General features: G+C 39.8%; 2 protein-coding genes across 11 annotated transcripts in view; one reads left to right on the forward strand and one right to left on the reverse strand.

The window, feature by feature from the left end:
* Positions 1–4,332, reverse strand: part of CSPP1 (centrosome and spindle pole associated protein 1) — a 63,258-nt gene extending 58,926 nt beyond the window's left edge. For 7 of the 10 annotated variants that reach the window (XM_084218230.1, XM_084218223.1, XM_084218229.1 and 4 more), the window contains exon 1: positions 3,824–3,919. The gene's annotated coding sequence lies outside the window, so the exon portion shown is untranslated. Of the gene's footprint in view, positions 1–3,823; positions 3,920–4,163 lie in introns of those variants that run through there. The other 3 variants (XM_084218226.1, XM_084218225.1, XM_084218224.1) reach the window with 3 other exon arrangements.
* A 369-nt stretch (positions 4,333–4,701) lies between these two features.
* On the forward strand, positions 4,702–14,929 carry COPS5 (COP9 signalosome subunit 5). The gene is made up of 8 exons (XM_084203780.1): positions 4,702–4,943; positions 5,048–5,282; positions 7,826–7,954; positions 8,428–8,493; positions 9,950–10,035; positions 10,851–10,962; positions 11,674–11,822; positions 14,536–14,929. Exons 1-8 carry the CDS (start codon positions 4,786–4,788, stop codon positions 14,618–14,620), a joined length of 1,020 nt encoding a protein of 339 aa, XP_084059906.1. The 5' UTR covers positions 4,702–4,785; the 3' UTR covers positions 14,621–14,929.
* Positions 14,930–15,140: the final 211 nt, after the last annotated feature.

A 15,140-nucleotide genomic window follows, 5' to 3' on the forward strand; every position in this document is an offset into this window, starting at 1 on the left:
ACAAGACTGAAGATACTTCTCTAATATTTTTTCCCTAACATGGTTAAAGTATTTGGGGGTTGTTTGTTTTAATTGCAAGTCTACCAATGACCCTTCACTACATACTAGCACAAGCTCACTCCTAGTGAGCCATAAAATCAAAATTAGAAAACACAGAAAAGTAAAAATGGGATGAAGAATGAAGGAATCATTAGAAAAATGTACAAAAAGTGCAAAATACATGCACAGTCTAAAATAAGGGCCAAATCACACAATTAATTCTGTGCTTAACTTACTATTGTGAGAAGAAATTGCTAACAAAATTACAACCCTCAAATCCCTGCATGCAGCTTAAGCAAAAGGATTGCTTATGCAGGTTCCTAAAAAATTTCATCATATCTAGTATCTAAATTAAGAGAGTAGGATTTTTTGAGGCTAATTCAGTATAACATTGTATGAGGTAAACAAGAGGCCAGTGATAAAGGTATATTAGAAAACAGTTTCAGGAAGAGGATTGGAGAACTTAAAAACAACAGCAACAAAAAAAACCCTAAACCATCACCTCAAGAATAATAAGGTGGCACACAGGTAAACATGAAAATAATGTGTCCAGAGAGACTGGGATAAATTCTCAGTAGAAGCAAAATGGAAATAAAAAATGCACAAATTCTATAAGAGAAGGTGAAGTAACTGCATGCTAACTTAATTTACAGAATACATTTGCTTGATGTATTCCTTAGAATGTACTCCTTTAAACCTTTCCTCTTTTTTGATTCATAATATAAAATTATAATATTGTTGCAAAGGAGGCAGAACCAGGCCAACCCATTTACAATTCCTAGTGGTAATACAGGACAATCAATGCCAAAAATAAATCCCCCCATCTGATTTGTCCTAAATCTTTAATCTCATTAGTTTTGCACACTGATAAAGGATAAAAGAAATCTGAAAGAGGATAAGTTTCCAGGCATGGTAAATTTTATTTAGCCTATTATGTTACATAACAATAATGAAAAAACTGCTCTGAAAGGGTGAAACAACTTGTCATACTAAAAAAATTTATAAGTTGGTCTCATCACCTACCCAGTGCTGCACAGTCATCAAGAGGAAAATTACCACACGTAGGAGGCACTGTGAGAAGCCTTTCCAAAAGCTCACAGACAGTAACATCTATATTTCCTATCTCTATTTACAACAGCATTTATAAACTCCAGCACTGCTTCCAAATCACTGTATGGAAATGGTACCAAACTTATTCTGAGAGCTGGCATAAGGAAAGGAGTCTTTGCAGTGTATTTTCTAACTAGCATGAGGACACAATTAATATTCCAGCATTCTGCACTCCTATCATATTGCTCAAAAGAGCAACATAATAAATTAAAAATCAAAGACAAAACAGTTACAGTTGAATTACACAGAAAATTCAACTGGTGTGAAGAAAGCTGGCAACTCCAGGTCTTGGAGAACACTGAGCTGACTAATGCTACAGCACTGTTGAATCAGCATACCTTTAATACAGCACAATTGCCTGGAAGTGTAGCCAAATCCTTCTTAGAAATAGCTAGACATTTTATGTCTTAACATCCTTCTACTTGTGTTGATCTTCTAAAAATATGCACAAGTTCAAACTTTATGAAATAAGCAAAAAGAATATATTATACCAAAAAATAATTTCTAAGTTATTCTAAGCAAAAGAGTGACAACTTCAATGTGAAGCATACACTGTTAAGTTCCAAAAATATACCAGCATGTAAGCAAACATCCTGCTGACTATTAGTCAATTTTATCATCTACTGCACCATGTGAAGAGATCGTGACTAATCACAATAAAAATAAAGAAAGAACACATTTCTATCTGAGACAAGGGCTACCATGGCCCCCAGATGTGAAGTGAACTATCTTGGAGGTGACAGCACTGAACTCATAGGGAACTGTCAACTTCACACTGGCTTCCCATGGCTGCACAAACACACTGAGGCACAGCCTGACACCATAACACCAATTCAGAACAAAATCATTTATTTTCAGTTTAGCAATGCATTTGAATTTTTGTTGTGCATTTCTAGATCCTTGCAACTACTAGTACAAGTAGCAGATTCAAAACCAAGCTGGGAGATATTGCTCCATGGACATGTACAGAGCACAAAAGGAAAGTCAGAATATGCTGTTAACACTCAAAAATCTATCCATATGCCCTCAAATGAAGAGTCTAAGCATATTTTTCTAGCTTTTTGGAAAACAGAGTATTTTGTAAATGGTGTTTCTAAAAAATGTTTGACAGGATGTATCTATCAGCCTTTCTTTAGCTCTTGCAACTTTAAATCTTAGATAATTTGCATTCCCAAAACAATGCATTATTCAAAGTGAAATTCCATTAAATATATTGCTGTTATATATTCAAGTACTGTCTGAAAATGTCCCACCAAAATATTTTTACACATTTTTTTCTTTCAAGATTTTAGATTTTCATAGCCTCTTTTCCTTATCCAGAGTTTTCACAAAAGCAACTCTGAGTAATTAGAGTCACCTAGGTAGACTTCAACTTAAGCAAACACACCAAGCAATAGAAAGCATGCAGATATTCAAGAACAATAAGTCAAGTTCAAACACGAGATTTTTATTGGATCTATGCCCAAAGAGAGTTAATAATGTGGATACCTCTATTCAAGGTATCCAAAACATCTATGTGCATATGTATCGTATGTACTTTATTTACCTTTGTATTGTGTAGCTACTTTATCACCTGAAGCGATGTTTACTGCATTCCATTTTAATCTTTCCCTTCCCCTCCTAATTGTTCAGGGAAACACACAAAACTTATAATCAGCATGTGCAAGCAGATTTCGTCTCTTCTATGCCACCATGATATTGAAATATCATCAGGAGCACTGGCAAAATGGCAATTCCCACCCACGTGAACTGCAGCACGGGTGGCAAGGAGGGAAATGCTTTGAAAGAGCCACTATATGCCACGTTTAGTAATTGTACTTACAAGTTACGCTAATTGTGTCATTAAGAAACACTGTTTAAAGTTTAACTCAGACTTTCTAAGGAATCAGTACTGACTGCTTCTGTACCTTTGTGAATGGCACTTAGAATAAACTACTGCAGCCAGAGATGCGCTCCATGGACTTTTCTTTCAAATTCATTGCTGCAAAAGCACACATCCCAGGGTCTAGCCGTTCACAAATAATAAAGCAACGCGACTTTTTCGCAACTGAGAAGGCAATTTATCCTCTGAACCAAGCAACAAGTTTCGCGAGTTACTTTCCCTCCACTACAGAGCTTATCTATTTTTCAGAGCACGTAATTTGATCCAAAAAGACACTAATTTCTAAAAACTTTCAGACCCAGGAGATCAGGTTTATTTCTCCAAGAGCGACAGCTCGGGGAAGCGCCTCTCCCCCCGGCCTGCAGCGCTCGCCTCCCAACCTCCCTCCCTCCCTCCTCGGCAGCTCCTCTGGGGCACTCCCGGAGGCTCCGCCGCCCCAGGGAGCAGCTGCGGGGCGGGGATGCGGCACTCGGGGCTCGGCCCCTTTCCGGATCGCGGCGCCGTTGTCAGGCAACGGCCGCACAACAAGCGGCCCCACCGGAGGGCCGGGACCAGCCGAGCCGAGCCGAACCGAGCCGAGCCCCGCCGCCCCCGCGGGGACCCCAGACACGGCGGTACGCCCCGGGCGTGCCCCGGTCCCGCTCCGCTCCGGAGCCCGTCCCGCTACTCAGCGAACCCCCCTCGCTCCCGCCGCCGCCCGCTCCGGGCTGTGAGCGATGCGGGCGATGAAACCGCCCGGCAGGGCTACGAGGAGGGTCCCCGAGCCCCGCGCCGCCCCCGCCGCCCGCTCACCGGTACCGGCAGCCACGGCTCCGTCCGTGCCCCGCGCGTTACCGCCGCCCCGGAACCCGGCGGGCGGCGCCGCGCAGCGCCCCCCGCTGCCCCGGAGGGCGGCGCGACCCGGCCGCCGCCTCCTCCAGGGCGGGGAAAAGGCAGCGGGAGGGGAGGCGGCGGCGGGAGGGGAGGCAGCGGCGGGCGGGCTTCCCAGTATCCCAGAGTAGGTAGGTTAGAAAGGACCACAGCGGGTCAGCCGGTCCAACCTCCCTGCTCAATCAGGGTCACCCTAGAGCACACGGCACAGGATTGCATCCAGACGGCTCTTGAGTATCGCCAGGGAGGGAGACTCCACAACCTTTCTGGGGAATCTGTTCCAGTGGTCGGTCACCTGCACAGGATAGCAGTTCTTCCTCATCTTCGGGGGGAATTTCCTGTTCATCAGTTTTCTTGCCTCTTGTCCTATTGCTTGGCACGTCCCAGCAGATCCTGGCTCCATCCTCTTGACGCCTCCCACTTTAGATACTTATATACGTTGATAAGGTCCCCTCTCGGTCGTCTCTCTATCGAGGCTGAACAGGCCCAGCTTCCTCAGCCTTTCCACGCAAAGTGATGCTCCCGTCCCTTAAATATTCTTTGTTGCCCTCCGCTGGACCCGCTACAGATGTTCCGTGTCTCTCTCGTACTGAGTAGCCCCGAACTAGTCACAGTAATTTAAAAAGCATAAGTCAATAAATAAATGGATAAATAGAAAGGCCTCGGCCCGGCCGGGGTCGGGTTTCTGCGGTGCCGCTTCACGGGGACAGCGGGTCGGGCCCAGCCGCGTGCAGAGCCGAGTGCGGCCGCTGGGGGCGCAGCGCCGCCCGTGCCGGGCCTGCGCGGACCGTACCACCGTCCGTCCCTCCGTCCGTCCGTCCCCCCGCGCCGCGCTTGGTTCGGCCGGCGGCCCGGTGTGGCGGAGCGGGGCCGGGGCCGGGGCGATGGCGGCGGCGGGGAGCGGCGCCTCCGGGAGCGGGATGGCGCAGAAGACCTGGGAGCTGGCGAACAACATGCAGGAGGCGCAGAGCATCGACGAGATCTACAAGTACGACCGCAAGCAGCAGCAGGAGATCCTGGCGGCCAAGCCCTGGACCAAGGAGTGAGTGGGAGCGGGGCGGCGGAGCGGGCGGGCGGTTCGGGCGGTGAGGACCGGCCTGATCTGATGGCTCTGCCTTCCCTTCCGCGGCCTCTGCCTTGTTGCAGCCACCATTACTTCAAGTACTGCAAGATCTCTGCGCTGGCGCTGCTGAAAATGGTGATGCACGCCAGGTCCGGCGGCAATCTGGAGGTGATGGGGCTCATGCTGGGCAAGGTGGACGGGGAGACCATGATCATCATGGACAGCTTCGCCCTGCCCGTGGAGGGCACCGAGACCCGCGTCAACGCGCAGGCCGCAGCCTACGAGTACATGGCTGCCTACATCGAGAACGCCAAGCAGGTAAGGAGAGCTGGCAGGGGGTGTCTGACCCTCCCCGTGCAGATCCTGTGCGTCTGGTGAGCTACAGGAACATGCCTGGGGGTTGCAGGCTAATTCCCTCCCCCAGTGATGAAGTGCCTGCCCCATTGTCCTGTCTCTCCTCAAACATGACAGTAAGAACTGTGTCAGCAGCAGGGAACTCAGGGGCCTGTAAACATTTTCACATACATATTTCCCTTACTTACTGTAGGTCATCAAAAGTTGGACACGATGATCTTGGAGGTCTTTTCCAACCTTAATGATTCTATAAAAAGTAGTGCTTTCTCCTTCCCTTTGTAAATTATTTTTATTGCTGAGGAAGTGTTTTTATGGCTGAGGCTGCTGGCCGTGTGAGAGAGTGTGGTTCTAAAATAACTGACACTTCTTTCTAAAAACAGTATGCAAAATTAAATATATGTGTGCACTGGACATACTTAGTATTTGTAGATCAGAATTATGACATTTATTCTTACCTTCTTCTGAGATCTTACTGTATAGTATGCTGCTCTTTTCCATTAAAAAAGACATATTTGTGAAGAAGAGGCCAATGAAGGAATCAGTAAGTTTCAGTGCAACTTAATTATTCATATTTATCTTTGAAAATTTAGATTAACAGACCTGTTTGTCTGTTGCCATCTTTGTCACTTTCTTTTCAGAAATCCACATCATATTAAAGCTGACTGTACAGTGAAGTTCTCGTGTGCAGAAAGATAACAGAAACACAACTCTGCTCTGTGGCTGATGTGAAAACCAGCACAGCACATCAGAGCACTTGCTGATGTGCCTCTTCCAATACAGGACAATTCTGTACTAGAAATAAGGGTTGAAATAACTTTAACTCTCCGAGCTCAAACAGTTTTGATACCCAGTTGACCCACTGATTTTTAAACCAGCTAAAATTAGAAGCCCCTTAGATACTAAGTAGATATAACAGAGGAGTGTTTGGGTTCTTTTGGAGAGTTTGACTTGCATTCATAGCCTTACATAGAGTTGAAGATATTGAAATGGATGTGCATTAGGCTGAATCATAACATCAGCAAAGAGTAAACATAATGCAGAAATATTTATGTTCTGGGACATACTTATGTTATTTTATGTTATATTTTATGTTTTTAAAATAATTCACCCCTGTGAGAAAATGCAGAAATAATTCATTTAATCTAGATTGTTTTCTCTGAAAACAATGTTGTGATGCTAATACTCTTGTTGCAAAAAGGTGACTTGAAGAGATGTCTTTGCCTAAAGATACAGTCATGCTATCTTTAAGTAAAGATATATTCATAGAATCCCATTCTGAGGTAGAAATACCAAATTTCAAAGTGGTAAGTATATAGCATAAAATTGTAAACAGCTTGTCTTAGGTTTAAAACAGTCCAGGTTTCTGTAGGAGTTCTTATGTGACAGGAAATGTTTGTTTTGCCATTGTTTATGTTGTTCAGTTTTGTCTGTAGTTGGTTTGACAATTTTGAAAATGAACTTCTGTGCAAATAACTCAGCTTTCCTGGTGCTCTGGCAGAGTTTTCATGCTGGCTATTTCATATTTGATTTTGGCAAGCACTTGTTCCTGGAACAGCTCTTTTTATCATTAGGTGCTAGTTAATATATCCCCATATAGAAGTGCTTCATAGATGCTGCCGTTCCAGTTAGGACAGGATCTGGTCTTAATGTAGTTCAAATGTATCATTTGGCTTTGAAAAATAACCTATGTTCTTTAGTGTTTTGTTGGTCTCTCTCATGGAAGTTGTAAAGAAAATATAAATATTCTTCACCAATTAAAAAATAAAGTAGGCAGTTTGTGGTGTTCTGTCTCATCATTAGTGGAGCAGCCAGTAAACAGTTCCTTAGAGAGGGTTACAAAAATTAGGTTGAATGGGTGTTTATTCTCCTGGGGTTTTTTGGCTTTGCTCCTTTCTCTTCCAGCATTTTTAGAGATAGCCGTGTGTATTATTTGGAAACTCGTATTTTAAGGTTTTATCTGATAAAAAGTTGTCAAAAATTAATCTTTTGGCTTTTAAACCTGTCTCCAGGCAATCATTTCTGTCACCTCTGGTGTTTGAAAGCATGCCTTCGAAGTTATTTTTTAAACCTACCACTTATCTAATAGTATAGATATTTAGTATAGTATATGCCTGTGAGATATGTTACCATACTAAATAATTAATTCTCTACTGATGTTCCCTACATTATATGAGGTTATATGTACTTGTGTTATATCACTAAGAAATTTCTCAGCCCTGCTGAGCAGCTGCAGCTCACCATCCAGCTGTGTGGAACCTCTTCTGTACTCCAGCTGTCACTGAAGAAGGAGCTCCAGGCTCCTTGAAGGCCTTTGTTCCGTGGCAGCAGCTGTAGCAGAGAATGCCAGTACTACTCCTATGGATTCTAGGGAATATTCCACCGCGAGTGGAAATTCCTGTTTATCCTGCCGCGCCTTGCAGCGTGCTGGAAGTGCCGCTGGAGGGCAGCCGGTGCTTTGGGAATGGAGCTGAACGCCGGAGCTGTTTCCTTTCCCTGCTCCTTCTTAGGTCGGACGCCTGGAAAATGCCATCGGCTGGTACCACAGTCACCCCGGCTACGGCTGCTGGCTCTCGGGGATCGACGTCAGTACCCAGATGCTTAACCAGCAATTTCAGGAACCCTTCGTAGCAGTGGTTGTAAGTACTGGCTGGTGATGATAACCCTGCATAGCAAATCATGTTGAGGGGAATAATTTTTGGATTTCTGTCTCTTAGCACTTTAGTAGTGTGTACTTTGTATGATGGAGGTGTTAGAGCCACACTTTAAACTGGTGCCACTTCTTCTGCTTTGCTGACCACATACTGGGCAAACCAGTCATGTTTGCCAGACCATTTTCACTGCATTGTTTCAGTTATGGTATCGTTCTTAAGCATAAGGAGTTTTTAAGTATTTAGGAAATGAGGAAAATTAGTTTGAAAAAATAATTCATTGAAGGCTATTGATACTTCCATCTTTTTATAGAGTCTCATACAGCAGAAAAAGTACTGTTTATGACAGAACTAATACAATTTGCATGAATTACATTTCTGAAATAAAATTGCTATAAATTAATTGAAGCCTGTAATAAATAATAAAATGTATGTAATGAGTATTACCTGTATTTCTGCAGATTGATCCAACAAGAACAATATCTGCAGGAAAAGTAAATCTTGGAGCTTTTAGGACATATCCTAAGGTAAATAGCTAAAATTTTCTACAATTATCTAGTGTGTGAACACCGAACTGTCTTTAAATGGTGGTCTGAGTTTGGTCTGCTGTGCTGTACTGAATGCTCATTGCAAAGGAAAATGTGTCTATACACTTGTTTCTACATGCCTTTGGATATTGGATTACATTTATAAAGGTTGACTTTTAGTTTGGTTTTCATAGAGTTTTGGCAGTGTTATATCAATTACACTGTCCAGTTTGTGGAGCTGTCCCAAAATTATGTATCTCCATATAGCTGGTTTTTAATGGATATAGTTGTAAGTAGCATTCATCAAAATTGTTTCGTGTTAGTTCTTCTCTGTTTATTTTTTAGACCTAAAACCAAATATTAATAGCATGTTTAATATGTTGTAATTTGCTTTCCATTTTAGAAAAGGAAGGTTCAAAACTATCTACTTAACTTTTTCAAATAAATAGTATGAATCTTCACAAAGTAATGTACAAAAAAGTTAATTAAATAGTATGGTTTAGGCTTAAAACTAAGAAATCACATCAGCATTGGAGATCTAGGTCTCCAAATGCATCCTGTCATGTATACTTCTGGCTGTGCTATTTCAGTCCAATGAAGTTCAGGTATATCTTTTAAATACCCAGTTATGAGTGACTCATCAAGAACTTCAGACAGCCATCCAATAAAACAATTGCCAAAATTAATTGCTTAATAAAAATTAAATTCTGTAATTAACAAAAATGATTGTGAGAGGTCCAGGCATTATTTTTGTGTTGACAAAAACATAAGATGTCTTAGAACAGTTTGTAATTCAGGAGAATATTCCCTTCCATGGGCAAAATCGCTTCATAAATACTTGTAGAATTTTGAACAGGGAGAAGCATCCTGTACCTGAAAACCAAATCACATGTGGAAAATGCACATGAGAAGCATATTTTTAGGGAGTTCTCACAGTAGACTGCAGGCAGTTCTTGCTTAGTCAGTAGCTGTGAATGGCACCACCTTGGCTAAACAAGCAGCTGAAAGTTTTAGGTATCTCTGAGGCATATCCATGGTTGTTTCTTCCCTCTTCTCAAATCTTCCCTCAAAATTTCCAAGAACAGGTAGAGAAATACTGTCTTAAGAAGAAGCTTGCCCTTTCTTTGATCTAAAAAATTATCTAATCATAGCTTGCCTTGTTACTCATTTGAAAAAACTCAACTATGATGGCTAGTTTGCTTTTGATAAACCTACAAATGTAATGACCAGTACAGCTAGTAAAGCCAAATGTAAAGCTGAGATCCAGGAAAATCTCAAATTTCAGACTACCAGGGGAAATGTAATTTTCTCCAGACAACAACAAACAAAAAACCAAACCAAAACAAAAAAAACCCCAAACATATAATTTCGTATACTTTAAACTTCTTGTAAAGTTTAGGCATTCTGAAAAGTCTCAGAATTACGGTGTCATTTTTGCAATTTGTTAAATTTTTAGGGCTATAAACCTCCAGATGAAGGTCCCTCTGAATACCAGACTATTCCACTCAATAAAATAGAAGACTTCGGTGTACATTGTAAACAGTAAGTAACAAAAAAAACTACTAACTTTTTTTTTTTTTTTTTTGTGTTTAGGTTAGTGATTCAGTATGGACAAATAAATTTCTTGTAGTGTTTCAAATCTTGAAGTTCACTGTTGCTTTAGCACTCTTGTTTTTGTGAAAAAAGGGTTACTGGCATTTATCAGGAGACATTTTAAGGGAGAACTCTGCAAAGATAAAGATGAACCTGGTTAAAAGCTTTAGCAGCTGATTTCTGAACACTTTTAAGTAGTGATGCCTTTGTTGGGTCAGATGTCGATTGATCAGCAGGACTGGGGGGGATGTAATCCCTCTGCTCTTCTCAATAGGGGCAAGTGTTGTGCAGCTCCTTTTCTTGCATTACCGGGAGTCTTAATTTGTAACACCACTGAAGCCTGGCTTTCAAAATAGGTGTGGTAGGATGTGAAATTGTTTGCCTGTTTGTAACATTTACTGCTACCAGGCATTCCTCAAGAAATTAAAAGCAATACATTCAAAACTAGAATTATCTGTAGGTTATTACTGTACTGAAGAACCCAAGCATGGAATAGGTTGTTAAGAGAATAATTAAAAAACTCTTGCAATCTTATTTATCAGAACACAGCAGTTTGTGTGGGAATTATGTATTAAATCTATATATTAATTACTTATGGAAAATTGTACAGAGAATTGGAACTGGCAGTAACCTTAAGTGCTTTGAATTTTTGAAGATATTTGCCATTGATAAGGATTTTTTGAGTTGCATGTACTTTGGATGTGACAGTCAAGCAAGACATATTTAGATGGACGCTTATTTTATTTGCATGTTTGTTTTTAAAGGTATTATGCTTTAGAAGTCTCATACTTTAAATCATCTTTGGATCGTAAATTGCTTGAGCTGTTGTGGAACAAGTACTGGGTGAACACTCTCAGTTCTTCTAGTTTGCTCACTGTAAGTACCACAGTTGTGTGCATTCAGAGTCTGAAAGCCAGGCCCTCTGCTGTAAAATGCTTAATAGAACACTGATAGATACAGACCCCACGTTAAGAATCTGTCCAATAAAACAAGAAGAGAAGATTTTCCCAGTCATAAATACTGAAATGTTCCTCATATCTGCTCTGTAAAAGTAGAAGGTAGGAATAACACATTTAATTTTACTGAATTCTCTCTATACATTCAGATTTTGTCTTAAATACTTTTTAACCTTCTATCTATAGAGCACTGCAATCAATAATGGTGTTTAATAAGTAAACATTTGAGAAAAACTAAACAATGGAACTCTTAAAACTAGGTTACAACAGAAACAGTGCAGGTACACCTTCAGTGTAACAGCTGAGCATCAAAACCTTTCCTCTGCAGAAGCTAATTTTTTTTTTCTCTTGGTCAAAACCGAGTTTTACTTACTCCTACTTAACTTAGGGCATGAGTTGAAAGTAATAAAAAGAACCCAATTCAGGCTTAAGGGATTGAGCATTTGTCAGATGGCTCAGCTTCTGTTCTCTTAACCACCACTCATGTTCTGTATCACTTCAATTGCAGATACAGATTCAAATATGCAGCACTACACTTTTAAAAACATTTCTCAGATGTGGTTTATTTTATGTACAAATGCTTGAATTTATAGGTTAAATTCAAAATATTTATTACTTTCTTTCTCCTAAGAATGCTGACTATACTACTGGCCAAGTCTTTGATTTGTCTGAAAAATTAGAACAGTCAGAAGCTCAACTTGGAAGGGGCAGTTTCATGCTGGGTTTAGAGACTCATGACAAGAAGTCAGAAGACAAACTTGCAAAAGCAACAAGAGACAGGTAAGATAACACATCCATGTGTTCTTAATGTAAAAAGTATTATTTGGTTTTAAACTTTTCTCATGCCTGTAATTGTAACCTGAGAAGATCAGAGATAAGAATTAGGTTATAGATAGAAATGAAAGACTCCAGAAATCATAGTTGGTTTTGAAAGTTAAAGAAAATCTTGCCTCTATTAAACCTACAGTGAATTTTTAATCTTAGGGGGTTTGGAATAAATTTAACTCTAGTTTATTAAACAAAAAATTGCTGTAAAATTCCATCTGTATCTGACAAACAAAAGAAGTTTTGTGTCTAATGCAAAATTGTAACTTTGCTAGAAATTAGCACATTTTTATGGTTAATCAGGTTAAAACTAACAGTAAGTAAAATTATGGTATACAACATGATTTTAAGAACTAGTGTTAACAGTCCAGTAAGTCTAGTTTACACTTGTCTAATATTTTTACTAATGGAAAAATTATTAACTCCTTTTTCTATATTTCTTAATTAATGTATCTTTTTTTAAGAAGTAAGAAAAGGTTGGGGTTTTGTTGTTGTTTTTTTGTTTTTAAGAATTACCTTACAGATATTCTGGCCTTTCCTACCTGACAGCAAATACTTCTGCTGTAAAGTTAATAAACTTCTTATCACTAGGTGTACAACATTATTTCAAAGAAATTGCAATATTTTCCCTCAGTTTTCCTTATGTTTATTGGTGATCAGCTCTGTTTGTTTTGAGCTTTGAAGTATACAAGATGCTTCTCAATAATACTCACATCTCTTTCCCAATAGTCTTAAGAATTATATGTGCTTAGACTGTATCATCTTAGAGTCACCATTTTTCCAAGTAAAATCTTTTAACAGAGGTTAATAGTATCCAACAGCTTGTACAGCTGGGTTGTTCAAGTACATTGTATTTAGCAAATTTCGGACTTTGAAAACCAAGAAATACTGCAGTTTATATGGCAGTACAAACTCAGGTCCATCTGTGGAGAAGGCAGAACTCACCTGCATGCATCTGAGGAGTATTTTGAGTGAGATGTAGTCATTACATTGAATAGGGAAACAATTCTGTAGAATCCCTTGGAACAGAGTGCAAAACCTGAACAAAGTCTCGGATGTTTGCATTTGTGAGTTTTCAGATGTTGAGGCTTTCTGTCCCTCTTCCCCATCACTTTATCTTGATAACAGAACAGTTTCCTGGTATTCTCTCCCCCTGACACACCTTTGGTTTTTTTTCTGAAAAGTTAACAGCTCTTACAAGTTTCCTAACAAACATGATTGAGTTGGAGGGGGGTTGACTTTATAACAATTAATACTCATTTAACCTATTTTAATTGCAGAATATATTTGCAGTGGAGTTAATGCTGTTGCTAGCTCATAGCAGCCAAGTTAAGTGATACCTCCCAGTTCCTGTAGGGAAACAGAATTGCAATGCTTTGAAGACATGAGGAGGAGGGAGTTGCTGATAAGTTTGCATTGCTGTCTGGAGTCCCATAAAACTGACTACATTTTATTTTCCCCTTACTCTCACATGTTTACAGTTATTCTAAGAAATCGCTCTTTCTCTGATCATGCTACTATATTATTTGTTGCAGCACTTCTAAGCATTTTTCTTTTCTGTTTTTATTTAGTCTTCATCAGTAGTTAGTTTATAAATTGTAAGGGATTGGAAGGAATTGTTTTTGTCAAAAATTCTGCTTTCCTGTGCAACAAAAGCTACCATAGTTCCCAAAACTGAGTGTAACACTTTTAGAGATGCATGTTTTTCTTCAATTTCCTAACAGAAAAGACAGTAGAAGGCCTGTGCAGACACAGGACAATTAATTTGGTGTCACCCTAAATTACTCTGAAGAAATAAGGGTGCAAAGATCACTAAAGGATTGTTGGACATACCTGCTTTGGGAAAACAGTGCTGTAAAGCTTTATCCTAAAAGTGCTTATGCTGGACTGAATGATAAGTCCTGTTACTGTCCATGCACATCTCTAAGCCATTTTCTAAGGGAGCACATGCATTAGCCAAGTTGTGCTCCAAGTCAGCTTGCTTTCCCTAGGATTCCTTTATCTTTCTAATAGTAATTTGTTCCTATTCTCCATGCCTTCAGTCCTGATTAATCTTTTGCATTTTTACAGTCTGTTTTTATTTGTTAGTTTGACACTACATTGCCCTATGGCAGACATTGGGGAGAACTTCGATCAATAGGAATTCCTCTCAGCACTTTGAAGTTTTGCACATTACATATTTTGACCAATAACTGATTTGTTTTATAAACTTTTCTTTAATGTTCTATGTAAAGTTTCTCAGAGGAACCATGGTTACTGTACACTACTGTCCTGGGCTTGGGCAAAGGAGGTAAAGGTAGAGAGCAAGTGAGAGCCTGCAGGTATTGATAATACCACCTGATAGCTCCATTCCATTAAGGATTTTTTTCCTTTGTTCAGATGACCACAGAGCCCACTTGCTGTTGTTAATGTAAGATGTCATAAATTGCAAGACAAAGTTTTCTGTTATTTCTGTGCTTTTGTATGTATAGTTAGTTTGCTTTTTAAGTAACAAAAAGATATTGGCAACAATGGCTAAATTGCTGAATGTGACTGTTCCTTTCTGGACAGTTTTTAAGATTCATGGGGTTGTGGGCACCCTGAACTTCCAAAACAGCTGGATATCTTCAAGTAAAATGACAGTTCAGTTCAGTTTTTGTCCAACATTGAATTTATGCTTGTTTTTCAGCTGCAAGACCACCATAGAAGCTATACATGGATTGATGTCTCAGGTTATTAAGGATAAACTTTTTAATCAAATTAATATAGCTTGAAGTACATTACCAGTTGATATGTATCTCCAAAGCAGAAAATACCATTGTTTCTTTTGCTTGGACTTGTTCAGTTTGGGAAATGAAGCTGAAGTGGAAAATTATTCATTTAATTTGTAGTACTTTAATATTTCCCACCTGTCTGACCAGTTTTAAAGAACAAAACGTTCCAAAATGTAGTGCAACTTTTTGTTCTTTATCATAAACCAGTTTGCAGAATTGTTCCAAAGGAAAATAAATGTGACCCTACTGGATTTTGCTCTTAGATATTTATCTCTATTATCCAACTGCAATAAAAGAATTTTGAAACTAAATGTGCATTTTGGGCCTTGATATTTTTGGCATATGTTTATCTTCTCTTACTCTTTTTCTTATTGCTCTGTGGAAAAGTTCTGTCTGCACTGATTAGATAGGTAACCTATGTAATGTAAGAAGTTTGTTTCTCAGATTTTAATATCTGTGCCTAATTTTAAGAATTGAAATCCCACTCGTTTATCTTTCAACAAGTTATTAAATTTAATGG

Source organism: Fringilla coelebs (assembly GCF_963513975.1).
Source record: "Fringilla coelebs genome assembly, chromosome: 1".
NCBI lineage: Eukaryota > Metazoa > Chordata > Aves > Passeriformes > Fringillidae > Fringilla > Fringilla coelebs.